This window comes from Gouania willdenowi, chromosome 12 (assembly GCF_900634775.1).
Source record: "Gouania willdenowi chromosome 12, fGouWil2.1, whole genome shotgun sequence".
In the NCBI taxonomy this organism is placed as follows: domain Eukaryota; kingdom Metazoa; phylum Chordata; class Actinopteri; order Blenniiformes; family Gobiesocidae; genus Gouania; species Gouania willdenowi.
The window spans coordinates 3,081,813-3,103,434 of NC_041055.1; the positions used below are offsets into that span (position 1 = coordinate 3,081,813).

The 21,622-nt window shown below is 38.4% G+C and overlaps 1 protein-coding gene and 1 long non-coding RNA gene across 2 annotated transcripts; one reads left to right on the forward strand and one right to left on the reverse strand.

Moving 5' to 3' along the window:
* Positions 1-206: 206 nt before the first annotated feature.
* Positions 207-11,711, reverse strand: LOC114473275 (uncharacterized). Its single transcript, XR_003675237.1, has 3 exons — positions 11,625-11,711; positions 1,550-1,707; positions 207-618 (listed from the first exon to the last, which is right to left on the reverse strand). It is a non-coding gene; the product is annotated as an uncharacterized LOC114473275 (long non-coding RNA).
* On the forward strand, positions 5,011-21,563 carry odf2a (outer dense fiber of sperm tails 2a). Its single transcript, XM_028462788.1, has 19 exons — positions 5,011-5,138; positions 6,671-6,769; positions 7,981-8,076; positions 8,147-8,332; positions 9,741-9,925; positions 10,062-10,164; positions 11,701-11,826; positions 12,358-12,423; positions 12,495-12,566; positions 13,794-13,910; positions 15,188-15,352; positions 15,713-15,822; positions 16,290-16,425; positions 16,756-16,866; positions 17,869-18,120; positions 18,196-18,296; positions 19,134-19,296; positions 19,370-19,495; positions 21,081-21,563. The coding sequence occupies exons 2-19, from the start codon at positions 6,680-6,682 to the stop codon at positions 21,249-21,251; spliced, it is 2,376 nt and encodes a 791-aa protein (XP_028318589.1). The 5' UTR covers positions 5,011-5,138; positions 6,671-6,679; the 3' UTR covers positions 21,252-21,563.
* The last annotated feature ends 59 nt before the right edge of the window (positions 21,564-21,622 follow it).

A 21,622-nucleotide genomic window follows, 5' to 3' on the forward strand; every position in this document is an offset into this window, starting at 1 on the left:
AATTGAGTTCAGGGGTCAAATACGGAGCAGTTTATCTTAAGTGGGCCAAATATTTTAGGCGGGAAAACATGTAATTTAATCATGGTGCTCTAGTTTGCACTTCCACACATAAATAACTGATAATATTAAAGCAATAAGTGACAGATATCAATCACTGCAGGATCTTCACCTTCAATTTATTTGATTTTGTAACCCACTGTTGTCATTTGTGGAAATTTTGTGGAATAATTTAAAGAAAATCACAGGATTTGGGAGAAATTGAGAGTTCTTTAAACAATTTGAGTTTAAAAATGACTGCTACCACGTGATATAGGCATGGGGGAAGGTGAGATCTGCTAATAGTGTGGAGTTTCTTTGAATTTCTTGTATTATTATGGCGATATCGACAACAGATTTTGTTTCTCTGGCCGAATTGGATGCCCTAAAGGGCCGGATTTGGCCCCCAGGCCTTGAGTTTGACACGTGTGCTTTAAGGCGTAGCCGGCTGCGGTGCATGAGGTTTGCTTGTGTTGCGTGTTGTTGTGAGTCTTCTTTAGTTGTAGTTGTGTTTCCAGCCTCCGTCCTCGTCAGTGTCGTGTCTGCATGCTGCACAAACTCAGCCGTCCACACACAACTCATCTAAGGAGCAGCAGAGATACAAGGCTTCAACGTTTACAGCTCAATACTTTACTCACTTCATACACGCAAATCCACCTGAAAAGTATTCAAACATTGATTTCCTCATTCAAAGAACTGCCCCATTAACTGTTTTATCCCATTAATCAATTGAATAATCGATTAACCGACTCCAAACGATTCAATTATAGTTTTTGTGGATCAAAGAATCATTTCATTAACCAATTCATAAAAATAAATTACTTTGGGAAATGATTCAAATATAGTTTTCATAAATAAAAGAATCATTTAATTAATCAATTCATAAAAATACATAAATTTATTTTTTTATTTAAAAATAAAATTGAGAATTAATTGAGAAATTAAAAATTAATTGAGAAAATAATTTCTCAATTAATTTGAGAAATTATTCAAATGTTGTTTCCATAAATTAAAGGATCATTTAATTAATCAATTAATAAAAATTACATTAATTTGAGAAATTATTCAAATATAGTTTCCATAAATCAAAGAATAATTTAATTAACCAATGAATACAAATATATTAATTTATTTTAAAACTAATTTAAGAATTTAAAAAAATTGAAATATTAATTCTCAAAATTGAGAATTATTGAGAAAATAATTAGTTTGAGAAATGATTCAGATGTAGTTTCCATAAATTAAATAATTATTTAATTATAAAAGTAAAACTTTTTTTGTGTTTCAGAAAAAACGCGTCCCAGCACACTTTAGGGTCCCGACCCACATATTGAGAATCTGTGATTTTCAGTATTATTAGACCTGCTCTGAGCACAGCCGGTGTTACAGTTAAAGCCGTGACGGTTTTAACTGGTGGGAGCATATTTAAACACACACACAATGTATGAACAGAAACACACACACACATCCACCACAGTTTGTTTACAGAGAATTAGCAGCTAGTAGCTACTACCTTAGCATAAGAATGAGCGGTGCAGTGCAGCCTCCCGCCACAGGGGGCGCTATTCAGGAGCAAAGGGAAGTTCTCACATTGAATCCGATCCTTCAGGTCATCGATCAGTGGTGCTTTGCTGCCACCTGCTGGTCAGTTCTTGGCCTTGGTTTAGTGTTCTGTGACGTACAGAGGACACATTAGGACTAGCAGCGACTCTTCTTGAATAATGACATTCATAGTGTTTTGCTGTACAGATCAATGCTTTATTTTTTTGTATCATTTGTATATTTTTTTTATTATTTAAAGAAATATTTTGTATTATTTTGTTTATTATTATTATTATTTGATTGTGTTCTATCTGTTGCTCTCACTAAAACAAAATAGAAATATCTATGGGATGCCGATTCTAAAGTTGCGCATGCTAAAATAAGCACAAACTTTTTGCAACATTTAGCAACAAACCAGGTTTAAAAAAAATGTATGTGAATTTTGACCAGATTTACAACAATTTTTTTTCACGTAAAAAATACAATGTCAATGTAAAATCTAAATGTCAAATATTCTAAAATATTAAATCTAAATGTTAAATATGAAATCTATCTTAAATATAAATCTTAAATGTAAATCTTAAATGCTAAATCTAAATTTAAATGTAAATCTTAAATGTTCAATCTAAATCTAAAATTTAAATGTTACGGCCGAAACTACATATTTTGCTAATATGCAAATTCACCGGATTTAGCGTTTAAGTTGGTACTTCCGATGAGTTTGAGTGAGTTAGCTAAATATTTAGTTTCACCTGTGACATTTATATTTAACATTTAGTTTTAGATTTACCATTTAGATTTAGATTTAATGTTTAACATTTAGATTTAACATTGACATTTTTTTTATGAGAACAGAAATATCACAATTTTCACAAATATTGCTGTAAATCTGGTCAAAAGAAATGTTTTTTAAACGTGGTTTGTTGCTTAAATGTTGCAAAACGTTGTTATTATTCTAGCATGCACAACTTTACAATCGGTGCCCCATAAATATCAGCTATTTTATTGATAATTGCACATGCAGTAATATGTTTAACATTGCTGGTTTAAATTTAGATTTTGAGATTTAAATATTCCTACCCATGCACCCGAACTCGATGAAAATAGTAAGAATCTGTAGTGAATACAGGTAAATGCTATAGGCTGCTCGTGGTACTTGTTAAATGCAGAGAAAAGTAAGGGCTCACTAACTTCAAACAGCTTTTTTGTTTCACTGAAAAGCAGTTGTGGTTTATCGAGGGGACGTGAGCTGCTTCTTTGGTAGATATAATTTGTTGTAGCTCGGTGTGAAGCTTTAATTTAAATTTTTACTATTTTAAAAAACAAAAAACGTATTTATTTTTCTCATATGTGTCCGTAACCAATCACAGGCTGTTTAATAATGGTCATATGTTGTTTGCCAATGAAGAAAAGAAAAGTTACTCATGGATGAAACTTTATCATCTTTTTATTTACCACATGGTAACAATGTTGTTAAAATAATTCAATGAGAAATAGTGCTCCAGGACTAATTAATGACTCATTTTGTCAGTCCACATACATAAGCACAAACGCCTCTTTGTACCTTTTCTACTTGTAAAAAAAAAAAAAAAGAAGTTTAAAAAATGGGGTTCGTGCTCCTACCAGCAGCTCTGGGGCTGCTTGTTGTGATGAATGTTGGTGTGTTTGTATGTGGGAGGAGGAGTGTTGGTGATTTCTGTGACAGCATGTTTGTTAGAACAGCCAAAGACTGCTGTAGCTCCATTACTGTGTCAATAAACATCCACCCTGCCTTCATAATACACCACCGACCCCTGTGTCTGTTCTTTGTCTGTCTATCTGTCTATCTATCTATCTATCTATCTATCTATCTATCTATCTATCTATCTATCTATCTATCTATCTATCTATCTATCTATCTATCTATCCTAAACCAGGGGTTCTCAACCTTGCCCCCCATTTGGGGTCACGAAATACTGTTAGGGAGTCGACAGAAGCCTTCAAGAAACTAGGAATATTTTTTTGAACAATTTAAGCCAATTTTAGCTTATTTTACCCTTTTTCTGAAACTACACCAAACTTTCTATATTTTAACCTATTTTCATCACTTTTTCTTGCCATATTTTTGCTCTTTTTAATGTACTTTTGCTACATTACTCCCATTTCTGCCACTTCTCCATCAAATTTCAATGCCTCTTCTGAACATTTTTTCCCACTTTCAAGACATTTTCATCACTTATAAACCCTTATCACCACTTTTCCGTCTCATATGTTGACCCATTATTGTCACTTTTCATCATATTTTGTGCTTTTTTTTTTTTTCCACATTCATGTTTTGTAATGTCCATTATTTGCCAGGTTTTATTTTTAACAAAAAATTTTCTGCCATTTTCTATCAAATTTCAGTGCCTTTTCTGCACATTTTTTCCACTTTCAAGACATTTTCAGCACTTATAAATTCTTTCCACCACTTTTCCCCCTAATGTCACTGTATGTTGACTCATTATTGTCACTTTTAACCTCTTTTCATCATATTTCATGCTTATTTTTTGCCGATTTAAACACATTCATGATTTTTCATGCCTATTATTTGCCAGTTTAAACTAATTGTTCCATTATTGTCAATTTGAACCATTTTTACCACTTTTTCATGTCCGTATTTGGCCACTTTAATTTGCAACTTTTAACCAATTTCTGCGGTTTTTAAAATCCCATTTTACCACATTTTTCATCCCTTTTTGGTTACTTTTAACCCATTTTATTTCCGATTAAAACAAGGATTTACATCTTTAAAATGACTATATATACTATTGAGCAAATAATAGTAAATGTTCTTGGATAACAGTGGATATTATTCAGATGAATAAATAAATGTGGTTATCACAGATTCATAGAACAATAGACCATCATTTTACTGCCTTTATGGATGGACCCCAAAAATCTCTCCCCTTTATTCCCCCTTATAGATGGTCCTGTCTCCACATGACTGTTCTTTAATGTCCATGTCTGTGTTCAACCACCTTCAGCTACAATGGGGGTCCCCACTCTCTGGGACCTTTATTTTGGAGGGTCCCAGGCTAAAGAGGTTGAGAACCAGTGATCTAAACAATACAGAAAATAAATATGTTGAAACATATGTTTGAGTTTGACTTTTATAACAACAAATAAAAGTTAAAAAATTCTAACAAATTATTGAAAGTACATATGAACAATAAAGATAAATGTAGAAATTATGAAAATATTTTACAATTACTTTTGATATTTAGAGGCTATTTAAATATAATATTTCGTATGGTAGTATTTATATGATACCGAGACATTTTTAATCATTACCGAACAATTAAAACATCTAAAATATTTCATTTATCTTTTTTAAATCAACAACCGACCGTTTGTGTGACACGGCTTGTGGAGTGGTTCGTTGCTAGGTGACGGTCCATGCGCCCGCTTTGGGCCAATGACTGTCGCAGAATTGCATCACATGTTTTGAACTGGCCAATCACGGAAGAGTAAGGGTCAGCCGGCTGAGCGGACATTGATGAAGAAGGAGAAGACGGACGTCTAACTTAAACTTCTTTAAGGTGAGCAAACGTTTGAAGTTTACGGTGAGAAGCTGCTGAAACCTGCTGAAAAAAACCATTAAAAAAACCCCGTCATTTAAGGACACCTGGAACTACACACCTGTGTACAGTACAGACCAGTGGCGGATGCTTTAAGACTACAAGGGAACCTCAGCTTCCCCTAAAATCAGTGGTCAAATATGTAGTGTTGTGTGTACATTTCATTGACTAAATATATGACAGAACACATGTATGTTTAGTTCAGAATCAGCTTCTTATAACAGGAAACTGACAGTGACAGCGTGACGTTCTTCATTCATTACCGCAGCGTCACAGTGTTAATAAACAGTGGTGAAGTTCAGCTTCAATTGACTTCAATGGGAGAGGATTTAGGGGTTGATCCACTGCAGTCAAACTAGACGCTCATTGGATAAATGCTCGGTTATGACGCACTTAGTCCCGCCCATCGGACGCCGGGCTTCACAGGAGGTCTATGGAGCAGTGGGCTGGATCTGTCTGTTCCGGACGCTGGAATAATGGATGATGATTGGATGATCTGTCTCAGGCTAATTCAATTTTGATTGACAGCGAAATGAGCCAATCAGAGAGTATGACGTTGTAAGCACACAGGCGGGTTTTTCAAATATTTCAGTCCGTTGCTCTGTGTTGACACGGAGACTTTGCTGATCCTCTCATAGCGAATCAACTTCTGACAAACCTAGTGTCTGTTTTTGGTGTTTGTGGAGACTGTTACTGCTTGTGTTGTGAGACTTTTCACCAAACACTCACACTCCAGCGCGCAGCAGCTACGCGCGTGCGTGCGTGTGTGATAATCTACAAATAGTTGTTGACAACAAAATGTGAATTCTACTAGAATTCACATTTAAATAAACAGATACATTTTCTGAAGTAGGCAGAAAATGAGCTTCCCCTGCATGAAAGACCAGCAGCCGCCACTGGTACAGACAGTATAGTAGCTCCACTGGTTACCGCTAACAGCTAACAAACACAGTCTGGTTAGCACAGGCTGATTTAAAAATAAAATTAAAAAAATGTGATTTAAGTGTCTGAACACGGTGTGGTTTTTGATGTGAGAGCTGTTGGACTCTGGCTGGTGATTAACTTTTTTCGATAAATCGGATAAACGATTTTTTGTAATTTATTTTTTTGCCGTTGTACCAGAACACCGTTAAAAACCGACATTTATTACCTATTATTATTATTATTATTATTATTATTATTATTATTATTAATAATTAAAAGTCAATTTAATGTTTTTACAAAATTTAACAAATAGAGTGAAACTAATATAACATAATGTATTTATTTATTCATTAATTCATTTCATCATTGATAGTGAGTATAAAGACTAGATCTGTTCCTGTCCTTTGTCACACAGATGTATGAAGACTAGATCTGTTCCTGTCAAAGTGAAATAACCAAACGTACTCTGTTCCTGTCAAAGTGAAATAACCAAACGTACACGTGACGTGAACCAAATCCTCCAGTTGTCTGGGGTTGCCTGTTTGAATCCCTGCTCCTTTTTGTCACAGAGGAAGACCATGAAAACCAGTCCATCTCCAGTCCACGTGCACATTAATGATGCCACACCAGTCCACGTGCACGTGAAGAGCGGCAAGAGGAGCCCTCAGGTAACAAAGCGTCTGACTGAGGAAACATTTCCCTCTCTGTGATATTAGAAGTCACAGCACAGGATAACTCCACAGCCAAAACAAATACAACACCCATCCCTGACTTTACAGTTACACTGATCAATACATGGCTAGACACAAAAAAACATAAGCAAATATTAATCATAAATACACACCAATACGATACGACACACAAAAGCTTTATTATTCATCCTCTAAAGTGCCCAAGTAATGTAATACCACTATCAAATAAATAAAATAACTGCTCATATGAATCATAAATATGAATCTACTCTTTACAATATTAATATAAAATAAGACCCATTGTCTATTCAATTCAGTCGTGATAAATACTTAAAGCTCGTGCATAAAATGGCTGGTTCCTCCTTTATCCAGCTCTGATTAGCCATGGCTAAAGCCACTCCCATAGTGTTTGATATCACCAATTTCTACAGGCTCTGAGCTTTGCAACGCTGTGTCAAGCATTCTGATTGGTCAAAGCATTGCTGAATTAGACCCATGCGTAACGGCACCAAAGAGTGGAACCAAAAATAGCATTGCGCATCTGATTAAGTCAGATGACGTGTGACGACCTTGTGTAAACTGGTCCAGAAAACAAAATTCCAGGTGGCGGTGAGGGAGGACGAGGAGGATGGGGGGAACGGAGCGTCATTTCTACACAAACATCTTGTTGAATAGACGAGACAGCCTTAAACGGCTGGTTATGGGAGCCAGGGATGATAAGCGATTTGTTTTTTGATTCAGGCTTGCACAATTTTGGTAGCCTTGAGTCCTGGTCTCTAGCAGTAACCCAATACGGTGGCTTAACTTGCAAGCCGAGCATTTAATTTCTCCAAGTTGGTTTCAGTTCTGCGTAAACGTTCCAAAGTTATCTCCGCTTTCTTTTGAGTCCGTTCATCACGTGAGTCTGAGTATTAAAAGCCCTGCTCCATCCATCAGAAATGACTGGCAGCTTTCTCAAAACAGCTGCCAACGTAACGCAGACTTTGCGATAGGTCAGAAAGTTGCCAGCTTCAGCATCATGCCTGCTACCATAACTCCAATCATGTAGATGTCTTCCACATCCTCAATGGAAAGAATGGACAGACACAAGACATTCCACTCATCCCAGGGGTCAAGCGCATATCCAGCCGCAAATGTTCCGTCCGGACAGGCAGGCTCACCTCTGCCCGTGTGTCTGTGTTTTAAAGGGAAAGTCTATTCGTCCTTCAGCTAAAGTGAAAACCCGCGTTCCGTGGATTCCTCCAGGGAAAAACTCCACTCGGGAACAGTCGCTAAAGTGGGAGGTAAGCACACGCTCGTCGTCCTCTTCGTCATTCCAGGAACAAACGCTAATAGTGGGAGTTTTTCTCCAAGGGGCCGACGCACCGCCTGCAGATCTGTCCTCCTCGTGCCCCGGCGTCTGAGCCCGAGTTCTCCCAGCCTGAGCTGAGACTGGCCGACCTGGTGTCTGAGGATGAGGAGAGCCTGAACGGACGCATCAGTCAGTACGAGAGGAAGGTGGACGGCTTACAGACGGAAGTGGGAGCCCTGAAGATCGAGGTCAGCGCCCTGGTTACGTCACATCCTCATCCTCACACGCTGTACAAGGTTTAACGCAGCATTCCTCAGCACCATCAGCCAGGGTTGGGGTCAATTAGAATTGTAATCACGTAATTGATAATTAATTACATATATGGTGTAATTAGAATTGTAATTGTAATTTAAAAAGTATGTTACTGTCATAATCATAATTAAATTGTAATTGAGTTTCAGATAATTTACTTTGTAACTGCGACAACAGTTCTGGAAAAAATGTCAATTATAATTTAAGGCAAAACTGGGGAACCATGTTACAGTTCTATGTACAGTTCTACACATATGTAGTTAAAATCTAGGGGTTTACTGACACAAAAAAGGCTCAGACGCCCACGGCAAAAAAATTAAAACCTATATTTTAATTGATTAGGAAGCCTAACAAGGTCACCAATAGATAGAAAATAAATTAGATGATAGATATTTGTTTTTAGTGTATTTTACAGCTGATCATAAGAGATGCTAACAGAAGAAGTAGGTTAACGTTTATTAGGTTATTTATTTCAGGCTCAGTAATTGTGATTAATTGTAATTGAACTTTAGTCATTGAGAACAAATTGTGATTGACTTTCTGAGGATAAAAATAAATTGTAATTTAATTGGAAATGGAAAAAATACTGATCACTGTAATCAAAATCGAATTGTAATTGAACATGGGTAATTGAAAAAGTAATTGTATCAGAAAAATGTAATTGACCCAACCCAAAATTACATTGTTCAATTACAATTATGTATTAAATTATCCATGTTCAATTACAACTCAATTATGATTACGCTGACCAACATTTTTTAATTATTATTTTTCACCTGATTGTTAATTACAATTACATTTTCAACTACGAGAGTTCCATTACACTCAATCACAATTACTGAGCCTTTAATGAATAACCCCATAAAACCGTGACCTTCCCCCTGTGTTAGCTTTCTGTTAGCATCCCCTCACTGTAGCTGATGCATGTTCATGTAGATTTGTTGGGTTTTTTCTTAAGAATTTTATATTTTGATAAGGGCTTCAAGATGACTATTGTTGTAATTTGCGCTATATAAATAAAGTTGAATTGAATTGAATCTGTTATAATAACAGGTCCATTTTGACCCATATCTTAAATCAGCTGTAAAATACACAAAAAAAATAATCTATCATTCAATTTGGTTTTTATCTCTTGTAATCCTTGTTAGGCTTCCTAATCAATGAAAATATTGGTATTAATATTTTTGGTGTGGGCATCTGAGGTTTTTTTCTGTCAATTTACCCCTAGATTTAAATGACTATTAAATGGTAAAATGATCCTAAAGAGAACTGACAGGTAGTGGGAAAAGTAGTTGTAGTTGAAGCCTGTGAAGAGACTCTATCACTGTATACATTCTCTTACAGGTGGAGCAACGGAAGCAGCAGCTGTTGGACATACGGTCGGAGCAAATGAGCGTCTCCAGGCAGGTGATGGTGGAGCAGGAGGAAAAGCTGGCCCACGTGACCAAAGAGCTTCAGCAGAGCGAGCAGGAGAACCTGCACCTCCGTCAGTCCATGGAGAAGATGATGGAGCAGGCCGACAGCAGGAGGCGAGTAGCACAACACGCAGGGAGGAACCATGTTAGAAACGTTAGGGATTAGACTATGTAAATGTAATAAATGGAAAAAGCGGAACTATGCTTTGTTTCTACATTTGAATAAAGTTTTGAATGAATTCTGAAACAGGAACGACGACGCTTTGCTCAGGAAACTGAAGCAGGTGGAGGTTGATGGAGAAGAAGCTGCAAAACAAGTTTCAACTCTGAGAGACTTCCTGTCTAAAATGATGGTGACACACACATACTAACGTACTATACACTGGCCTACACACTCAATGAGTATATGCTGTCTATTACAGTAGTTCTCATACTCTTTTGGCTCAAGTCCCCCCTTTGTCCGCCTGCAACATTTTGCTTAATAAACTATTTAAAAACAACTATAGATCACAATGATAGAATAAACAAGTGATAACACACTTTTTAAAGAATCTCATTTTGTAAATACGTGGAAATGAACAGTATTTAGTGCAGTGGTTCCCAACCTTTTTAGGATCGTGACCCCATTTTTCTAGAATTAGTTTTGAATCATGTTTGAGCTCAGATATTTTTCTTACTGCATCATAGTTTAACTAGATTTAGATTTCACGTGAAAGTATAGAAATACAGTTGTTTAAGATAAAAAGATAATGATTACAAAAGATTAAATTGCATTTTTCAGAAATTTCAGGTGACCCATCTAAACTTCAGGCGACCCCACATATGGTCCCGACTCTAAAGTTGAAAAACACTGATTTTCTCCTGAATAGACTTATTTCTATAGTTTGTATCTTTCCGGTCATTTCACGCCAAGGGTGGGACCAAAACTGACACTTTATTTGTTCATTTCCAACTCTCTCTCTCTCTCAGGTACCTCCTGTAGTGCCATCTCGTACCCCCATTTAAGAAACACTGGTCTACTGTATACTATTAATATGATAAGGATGATGAGCGTTCCCACTGGAGTATACTTCCAAGTTTTCCAAGATGCATTTGGAAGTTACAACGACAAAAACCTTGTTCACACTGAGGCTAAATATAGGCTCTGTTGATTCTCCACCTTTACTTTGAAAGTTCTGAAAACATTTGAAGTGAGAAAGTGACCAAGAAGAATATCAACATGTGCTCATTTCATCCATAAAACTCACAGAAACACATTTCATTCACACATTTTGTAGATTTTTTGGAAACCCTTCTTAATGCTACTGACACAATTCCTGTTAACTTCAAAACCAGAGCACTATTTATAAAAGAGTTAAAAACTAATGGAAGACAAGAAGATATGCTTTTATTTTGAAAAGGGGATGTTTGATTTTTATCTTGAAGCCGGTGTCACGGTCTGAGTTTACCTCTGTACTGAGATTTTAACCCTAACACTAACCCTAACCCTAACATAATCCAATAAACAAATAAAACATGTGTCCATTCACTTTGAAAACCAAAATAAACAAAAATTAATAAAAACAATTTTAGCAGATTTTTTGGCAATATATGCACATATACAATCTCAGTACGATGTGAACTCAGACCATGACACCGGTCCCAGCACCACTTTACATTCCGCTCACAATGCATCATGGAATGGTTGAGTATGACTAGTGTGCCCACCATGCATACTTCAAAAATGTATATAGTATTGTATAATAATGTATTAGTGTGACTAGTACGTTAGTGTGAGTAGTACGTTAGTATGACATTTTGAACACAACCTCACCTCGGTCTGTGGTGTCAGTTGCTTGTTGACTTGTTAATTCACTCCTTCCTCCTGTGTTTCTGTGTGTACACTGCAGACCGTCTCTGTTTCACAGCCTGAAGTGTTGGCCTGCCACAAAGAGCTGCTGCTGCAGAAACTGGAGACGTTCGAGAAGACGAATCGAGCGCTGCGGCAACTCCTCCGGGAGAAAGGAGACTCTCAGGTGAGCTGTGCACAGTGCTCAGATCACAATAAAACCACAGTATTTACAAAGACATGATCATGTGACCACATCTATGTGAGGGAAACACTGGGGGATGATCTTTCAACGTAATTACAACACAGCAGTTTTCACTTGTATAAATAAACCATTGAGTGATGCCAAAGCACACCAAAAACCAGCTAGTTAGTCTAAGTTAGTCCAGAATAAATGACCCTGAAACCATATCTCCACTAACACAGGACATAGGGTGTCACTTTGTACAACCCTCAGTTAAATAACTTCCAGCACACAAAGTGACAGAAAAATACACAAAATTACAAAAAAATCTCACATTATTACGGAAAAAAGTACAGAATGACTCCAAAAATCTACAAAACAATGAAAAAACACAAAACATTTGAGAAAAATATACAAATGACTCCAAAAACACACAAAATAACAACACAAACACACAAAATGAGAGAAAAATATACAAACGGCAACAAGGATACACAAAAAGACACAAAAAGTGTGTGTGTGTGTGTGTGTCAGATGGAGTCCGGTCAGGAGCGGGAGGATATCCGGAGGCGTCTGGCAGACACAGAGGCAGAGAACGTTGTGAGTTTCACTGAACGATTCATCAGGGCCGCTGTGTTCACCCTGTGTCTGAAATGTTTCATCCTTTGCAGCGTCTGCAGGTGAAACTTCAGGAGAAAGACAGAGAGGCGACACAGCTGGGTGAATTGTTGGAGGCTGAGAAGGTATGATGGCACACACACGCGCACATCTATATTTACACAGCGTGCACTCGATTAAAACTAAAAACTCTGACAAATCAGGATGGAACGTGTCACGGCAAATTTGCGGTTGACCTCATTTGGAGACATGATTAATTGCTCTGGTTGAATGATGGAGTCCAGGCGAGGCATTGATGATTTTATAAAAAAGGTTTATTATAAAACTAAATAAAAAGGAATACAAAGATGGACAAAATTAGTGACCACCCCGGGCGGACGTCCGATGACCGAGTGGCACAGTTCTAACTCATCACGTATATTCCCCCTCAGTCCCCCTCCCTCCTCCCCCCAGGAAATAAAGAGGACAGGGTGGAGGTGAAAGAAGAGGGTGAAAAGAGACAGTTTCTTCTTTAGGTCAAAACAACCAGTTCTCTGGTATCTCCTGATTGTCGTGAGTGTTGGAGGTGTGTGCGTGTATGGTGTTTGTGTGTATGAATGGATGTGTATTGGGTGTGTATGTGTGACTATGTGAGTGTGTGTAGGCATGTGAGTGTGTCATGCCTCTGTGTCTGAGGGATAAGATGTGTTTTGGGAAGCTGACCTCGAGAAGAGAGCAGAAAACATGAGACAGCAGAAATGAAAAGTCTCAATTTAAAGCCTTAAAAAGAATAAGGTCTATGAGTAAATATGTTAATAAACATAACTAACAATTTTGCCCTGACAAACGCTTGTGAAGCAGGGAAAGCATTAGATTCAGCACAACGTTAAAGGAAAGACTACAACTCCACATCATTCATAAATTCTCCTTAAATGTTGTCCTAAAGCAGAGCAGGACAGGATTTATTACAGCGGGGTCATATTTTTGTTTCAGAGTAATTTTGTGTATTTTTATTGTCATTTTGTGTGTTATTAAAATCATTTTGTGTATTTTCTATTGTCATTTTGTTTATCTTTATTGTAGATTTGTGTGTTATTGAAACCATTTTGTGTAGTTTTATTGTCGTTATGTGAATTCTCTTGAATTTGTTTTATGCTTTTACTCTGGAGGCTGCATGTGACAATCTGACAGGGACTAATGTGATGATCTTTATTCTGAATGAAGCTTTAACAACAGCATGGTTGTTTGGTGATGTGGAGATAAAAAATAAATGAATGAGAGCAAAAAACATATTTATGGCATTGGGTAAACTAAACTGATATATCTGTAGTCCTTAAAGAGAAAAACAAACTACAATCCACATTTTCCCACAGGACAAAGCTATGACTTCATCAAATAAATCAGTGAGTCTGGAGACAATCCGAGCTCACCTCCAGGGTCAGCTGCGCAGTCGAGAAGCAGAGAACAGTCGGCTGAGCGTGCAGATCAAGGTCCGTCCCACCATTCGTTTAACATCAGAGGGGTGTTCCATAAAGCTGGTTATGTTCAAACTCTGAGTATGTTCAGGCTCAAATGAGGGAAACTCTGAGTATCCCATTCCTGAAGGTGAGGTATGTTCTTCTCTGAGTCTGTCACCATGGTAACATTCTTCATGAACTGAACCTGCTCACTGGCAGGTTTTGTATAAGAAACCCTGGGTTTCTACCTGGCTCCACCCACCTGAACACTTTAATGTGCCTTGACACTCTTCTCTGACATACATTAGTAACATCACACACCACAGACGTGTTCACATCATTACTAATGTTGTGTTGCTTTACGTTTTTTTTGTTTTTCTTTGCTAAGAGGTAGTTTTTTTTATAACATTGCAGATGCAGAGCATTTAGGGAAGTCACTGAGAGGTTGATCTGCATTGAAACACCTACTGACGTCTGTAGTAAAGTTACCTGGATACAAACCTATAACAAATGTAAAGGAGGAGATGTCAGATTAAATGAATCCACTTCAAGGCTTGTTGTTTCATACTGTAATACAGTTAGATTTATAGACCACATAGTTTTGAAGTTATGGTGGTGCAGTGAATTAAGACACCGTTCTTGTAAGCATAGGGTTGCGGGTTCGCATTCTGTTGACATATTTTTGGGACTCTGGCGACAATATTACATTAAGAATCAATATAAATGATGCATTATCAAGCAGCAGTCACTGTCCCAGTGTAATGGGAGGGCTCTCTCTGCAGCATCCCTCTGATGCTGCCACGTCTCCTCAAACACATTTTATTCATATTATTTCCTGCTTGTCACGTCACTGAAGCGATAAAGTGATGAAGTGACCAAAAAGCGCGACTAATCACAGGTGATTTAAGCCACTATAATCACTGAAGTGGCTTTCTGTGTGAACGCACCTTTAGAACAGGCTCATACTCCTTAAACGCCGGCTTATTTCACCCATCAGGGTGAATAAATCACTCTCTTCCGGGTAGTTTCCATGGTAGTTCATGTAAGCTTTGATCCATTGATGATGGCTTTTTATTGCGCGTGTGCATGAAAGTAACCCAAGGTTTACATACTCAGGGTTGATTGACCCACTTCATACCAGCTGTAATGGAATCAGATACCCAGAATTTCCCATCGCTGGGTATGTTGACCCAGATTTTATGGTTAGACTCAGAGTTTGTTGAACCTCCTTTATTGAATACACCACAGATGTTAATGGCTGATTATTTACAACTCACACCCCATGGGGGCGCTCTCTCCTCCCTCTGCAGAACCTGGAGCGAGCAGCTGCTCAGCACAAGGCTGAGATGGAGATCCTGAGGCAGCAGCTGAGCTCAGACAGAGAGGCTCTGAAACGAGCCACGAGGACACAGAAACGTAGAGCGGAGCGTAGTGAGGACGCAGCAGCTCTGCTGAGTGTCAGGCTGCAGGAGACGGTGAGAAAGATGGTTTGGTTCATACAGAGTTATAACATATGTACACAGTATGTGAACGGTGTTAAAGCTCCAGTATTATGCTATTTTTCTCCATTTGTTCTAAGAACCCCAACATAGTATTTGAGGTTTATTTTCCCAAACTCGCATGTTACATTACACATTACAGTAAAACACATGGATATTTAAGAGGCTATTGTGAGGCTTTCTTGACATCCTCAACTATTCTGACCTCAGAACTGGTCCATTTAAGACGATAGTCCACTGTTTTTTACAACACGTCAGATCATGTCAAAGGTGATGTAATGGATACTAAAAGTGGAACTGATTGGGTGTGTGTGTGCTTGGTGTGCATGTGTACAGGAGAAGCAGGCAGCTGAGGCTGTGACAGCCGCAGAGACCTGGGAGAGTCGACACGCACAGACTGCTCAGGAGAAGAAGAAGCTGGAGGCGGAGCTTTTACTGCTCACCAGGTGAGCCGATTGTGTGTTCACAACAAGGCTTTAGTCTCAGAAATAACAAGGACAATACAACTAAAATAATGATAATTATTAATTAAAAATAACTCTTCCCAGTTGGCTAGCGTGGAGAAACAAGCGAAACTTTATCTTACTGTGTGCAGCGTCCTGCTTTCAACCTCACAATGGCCCACGTTTATCAACCTTGCGTGAAAACGAGCTTAAATCTGAGTACCACAAATCCACTCAGATTATCGTACATGAGGTCAGACCTGATGTGAGATCTGATCGTAGCGTACGCTCACATTACAATTGATAATAATTGAGAAGCTTGCATGAATTTGGTCGAACGCATGTCGTACGCTCAGATCTGAATGGTTGATAAATGAGGTCCACTGTGTGTGTGTGTGTATGTGTGTGTACAGAGGTGCATGAACACTTCTGTGGGCTCAGTGTCAATCTGTCTCCATGTTCTCCTTCAGACGTGTGGAGGAGCTGAAGGAGCGGCTACACAGCACGGAGGAGAGAAGCCGAGCGGAGAGAGAAGAGCTGCTGGATGAGTTGCACAAAGTCACCTCAGAGAGCAGCACCGCTAAGATGAAGAACCACAGCCTGCAGGTCAGTGTTTGAACACTGGGAGAATCCCACATCATAGAATCAGAATGAAGAAAAACACTGCATTTTTTTATTTTATGGATATATATATATATATATATATATATATTTAAAATTGTCTTTCTTTCTTTTTATTTTCTTTTTTTCTTTTTTCTCTCTTTTTCTTTTTTTCTCCCTTTTTTTCTTTCTCTCTCTCTGAATAAAAATGAAAAGAAAAAGTTATTGTTTATATACTGTATGTCCCTACTGTTGGCAATGACAGTTTGAGAAGAACTGTCACTACAGTACGTGATGTGTTGTGCACTGAGCTAAAGAGGCGAGGTTTTTTCTCAGGCTGCTGTGTCTGCTGCGGAGGAGAAACTTTCTGTGTCTCAGGCTGAGCTGCAGCAGATCAAAGCCAACGTCACACAGTACGAGAGCCTGCTGGACAGATACAAGACCCAGGTATGTTCATCTATTAGATCAGATGTTCTCAACCTTGGGGTCAGGACCCCATTTCGGAGGGGGTTGCGAGATGCCTTGAAGAAACTAGAAAAATATTAACAATTTTACAATTTTTCTACAACTACACCAAAACTTTCCATATTTTAATCTATTTTCATCACTTTTTCTTGCCATATTTTTGCTCCTTTCAATGCATTTTTGCAACATTACTCCCGTTTCTGCCACGTCTCCATCAAATTTCAATGCGTTTTCTGCACATTCAAGACATTTCCACACTTATAAACTCTTTCACTACTTTTCCCATGTAATGTCGCATGTTGACCAATTTTTGTCACTTTGAACCTCCTTTCATCATATTTCATGCTTATTTTTGCCAATTTAACCACATTGACTATTTGTCAAACCCATTATTTTCCAGTTTAAACTAATTGTTCCTACTTTTTAAATTACATTACCCTCCCCCCATTTCTGCCACTTTTAAGCTAATGTTAGCACTTTGAGCCCTTTTTACTACTTTTTCTGTCTGTTTTTGGCCAGTCTAATTTGCGACTTTTTACCAATTTCTGTGGGATTTTTTCAATCCCATTTCACCACCTTTTCCACCACTTTTGGTCACTTTAAGATGACAATATACTATGGCCCAAATAATAATTAACTTCCTGGATAACAGTGGATATTATTCAGAGGAATAAATAAATGTGGTTATCACAGATTCATAGAACAATGGACCATCATTTTACTGACTTTATGGATGGACCCCAAAAATCTCTCCCCTTTATTCCCCCTTATAGATGGCCCTGTCTACACATGACTGTTCTTCAATGTTCATGTTTGTGTTCAACCACCTTCAAGTACAGTGGGGGTCCCCGGTCTCTGGAACCTTTATTTTTGCGGGTCATGTGCTGAAAAGGATGAGAACCACTGGATTAGATCAATAGAGCACGTGTGAACTCAGATGATCACTGTGTACAAACTAAAGGGCAACGACTCGGCTCTTCTCAGTTCCTGAAGACCCGGGCAGAGGCAGATGAGTCCTGTGCTTGGCTGGGGGAGGCAGAGCGCGGTGCGGCCACGGTGCGTCGGCAGCGGCAGCAGGAGGTGGATCAGGCCAGGCAGCAGCTGCAGCTGCTGCAGGAGCTTCCTGAAGCTCTACGACGCTCACAGATTCAACTACAGGAAGCTCAGGAGAAGGAACGCTGTCAAGAGCGGCTCAGCGCAGACATGAGGAGCAGTTTGACGGAGCTGACAAGGAAGGTACTGACATGAGAACATGCAAACTGCTCTCACACTCAGAAACATGGTGACTTTGAAAGCTTTGTGCTCCATCAGGTGGAGAGTCAGAGCAGCCACATGGAGCTGAGCAGGCAGAAGAACAAACTGCTGATGGAGGAGAACCTGCAACTGAAGCAGCAGGTGGAGACTTTGGAAAGGTCAACAAACACAACTTTAAATGTTTCTACACGTCACACAACACACACATCACACCTTGTTTTTATGAGCATGTGACTACAAAATTTGAAAAAGGTTTGTTGGGTTTGGGTCTGGAACATGTTTGGACCTTCAGTAAACATAGCATATGTCTCATCTCCCTGTAATTTAGTCAGCTTTGAGCTATGAACATAGACTGTTCACATCACTAATGATTAGTCACAGATATGCATTGGTTCTTATGTGACAGTCTCTTGAAATCTAAACTATTTAAACTATTTTCATTGGCCCTGATCTCTGTTTTAATTTATAGTATAAAGGTTACTCTTTATTGGGATACAAAAAATTTTTTCTTCATTCTTCATTTTTATTTTGTTATTTCAGCCCTCGTCGATATTGAAAATGGCTTATCTCTGTCTTATAATAATTTATTGTTCATTAGTTTTTTACTAATTAATATTTTTGAGAGAGTAGGAGGAGCTATATTACTATATCAAATTTCAGTTTCCTATGTGATGTAGTTCCTGAGATATTGGAAGCTGAAAATGAAAGAAAAATAAGGATTGAATGAAAATTAACATATACTACGTACACTGAATTCTACATTTCTCAAAATGATTAATTTAATCAAACTAAAAATGTACAGTGTGTCTATGGAATAATCACTTAACAATTGGTAAAAATGTCAGAGTTTTTTTTAGATTTAAGTGTGTGGGCCAGTTGTTGAAATGACATGGACCTGTAGTGAACTCTACCTTGTTAGACCTTTTATCTGTGATGTGGTCCAGTAAAAGACCAGTGCTCCAAGTGACCTTGACCAGAGTTTCTTTTGCTCTTAGAAAGCTGCAGGAATCGTGCGCTCAGAGCAACGAGCTGCTGGCCCTCATCACCAAACGAGAGGAGATGATACGCAGTCACGAGCTCCGCCTGGAGGAGAAGAGCACGGAATGTTCTGTGCTGAGCAGGAAGCTGCAGGAAGCTCAGAGTGATGCTCACCAGCAGGTCAGAGGAGCGTCTACAGCTCCTACTTCAGTTCTTAGGAACCTCCGTTTCACTGGTTTGTCCTCCTGTGCAGATCACTGAGAGCAGAGAGCGAGCTACAGCCAGGGAGCGATCCACCATGGACAAGATCCTGGACCTGGAGACCAAACTCAGCCAGGTCACGTCAGAAGTCAATCAGCTGAGACGCAGCAAGAAGGAGGTTTGTTGTTTTCCTCAGCTTTTTGGGATCGTGACCCCATTTTTATATCACAAATGTACAGAAGCCCATTCCCACCACTAAAAAAAACACACACATCCCACCAGTAAAAAAAACCCAAACAGTAGGAAAAGTTAAATAATAATGATGTATAAAAAAATCTTAGGTCATAATTATGAATTACTATTGAAATGGTCTTCCATGTGAGCGCAAACGCTACAGTTGGAAAGGGCCTGAGACAAATCTTTACAGATTGATATCATCATTGAAAACTACTGTCGACGTGAATTCGCAAATGGTGAAATTTGAGTTGATCAAAATCAGCCTCCGGACCCTGGAGAGAATGACCTTTGTAGACCTCTATAGACCTTTAAAAATCTTTAATGACCTCTGTAGAGCTTTACAGACCACTGTAGATCTTTGTAGACATTTATAGACCTCTGTAGACCTTTAAACCCTTTATAGACCTTTGTAGACCTTTATAAACCTGTATAAACTTTTGTAGACTGTTATAGACCTTTATAGACCTTTGAAATACCTTTATAGACCTTTATAAACCTTTATAGACCTTTATAAACCTGTATAAACCTTTGTAGACCGTTATAGACCTTTGAAATACATTTATAGACCTTTATGAACCTTTGCAGACCTTTATAGACCTTTATAGACCGTCAGTTGCAAACCTCTGGCGGGCAACACGGCTACAAATGGATGCACCAAAAACCACTAATACTATCTCATAATTATCACTGAGTATTTCATAATAGACTTAGATGTTTTTATTAATATTATTATTTTGCTCTTAGACTTAGGCTTAAATGATTTTATTATTATTATTTTACTTTTCCTAGTTTTTTCTTTTTTTTTACAGGTGGAAATGGGCTTCCACACAAATTCATAAATCTAAAAATAAGGCCTTAATTGTCATTAAAATGTCAATCAATGTTTCAAAAGTCTTAAATTTCAACCCATAAGTTTGATTTTATCTCACATTTCAAAATACGGTAAATAGTTTTAAAAATATACATAATTTATTATACCATGGTGCAATCACGGCAGCGGAACAAACTACTGACGTGGTTGTCGCGGGACTCTGTGCGGCTGTTTCAACAACATGGGGAAATGTAAATTTAACAAAAATTGTCTGTCCAATGAAGATTTTTCTTACTGGTTTTGTTTTTTGTGTTTTTGTTGTTTCATAAATTTCTGGCTATTTTTGTAGCCATCTTGTGTGGTTTGAGGGATTTTGATTATTTTAGTCTGTTTTTTTTTTTTTTGTGTGTGTATTTTACTGCCATTTTGTGTATTTTTGTGTGTTTACTTTGGTTTAGACACTGGAAAAAATGTACCTAATCCTAATTGATGTGGCATTTTTCCCCCAAAATGTGTTTACTGTGAAGTTGGTCTTAAATGTAATTTCAAAGGGCATTAAAAAGTCTTAAAAAGTTTGTCTGAAGCTATAGGAACCCTGTCACAACTCCAAGGTGGAAAAACACTGGAGTCCTAACGTGTCTGTGTCTGTGTGTGTGTATGTGTGTGTGTGTGTGTGTGTGTGTGCGCGCGCGCGTGTGTTTGTGTGTGTTCTCAGGCGGAGCGTCGGTACCAGAGCCGACTGCAGGATGTGAAGGACCAACTGGAACAGTCTGACAGCACCAATAGGAGCCTCCAGAACTACGTCCAGTTCCTCAAAACCTCCTACGCCGACGTGTTCACGGACGTGGCCCTCAGCACGGCGCTGAGGGCGCCCTCGCCACTATGATAAGACCACGCCCACAACATAAAAACAACAACAACAACTGACCTACTACCAAGACATCCACAAACAACACAACATTCACAACTCTTACAGCACAAAATATCTACAACAAGCCACGCCTACTCATGCCTATTCTGGTGCTGATGAACGTGAATGTGCTGCTCAGTCTGTCACTTTTCTACTACTTTATAATCTAAGCTCCTCAGACTCATTCTGCAGCGCTCTGGCTGGTTCCAGGCATCGATCGCTTTGACACGAGACTTTCAGGAGCTTTGTGTAGAAATATTGTGATAATAAAATCTCTGCCTGATGTGATGGGATGTTTTAATAGGACTAAAACCTGGAGTTTATTTGCTGTAAAAGGTAAACAGTTC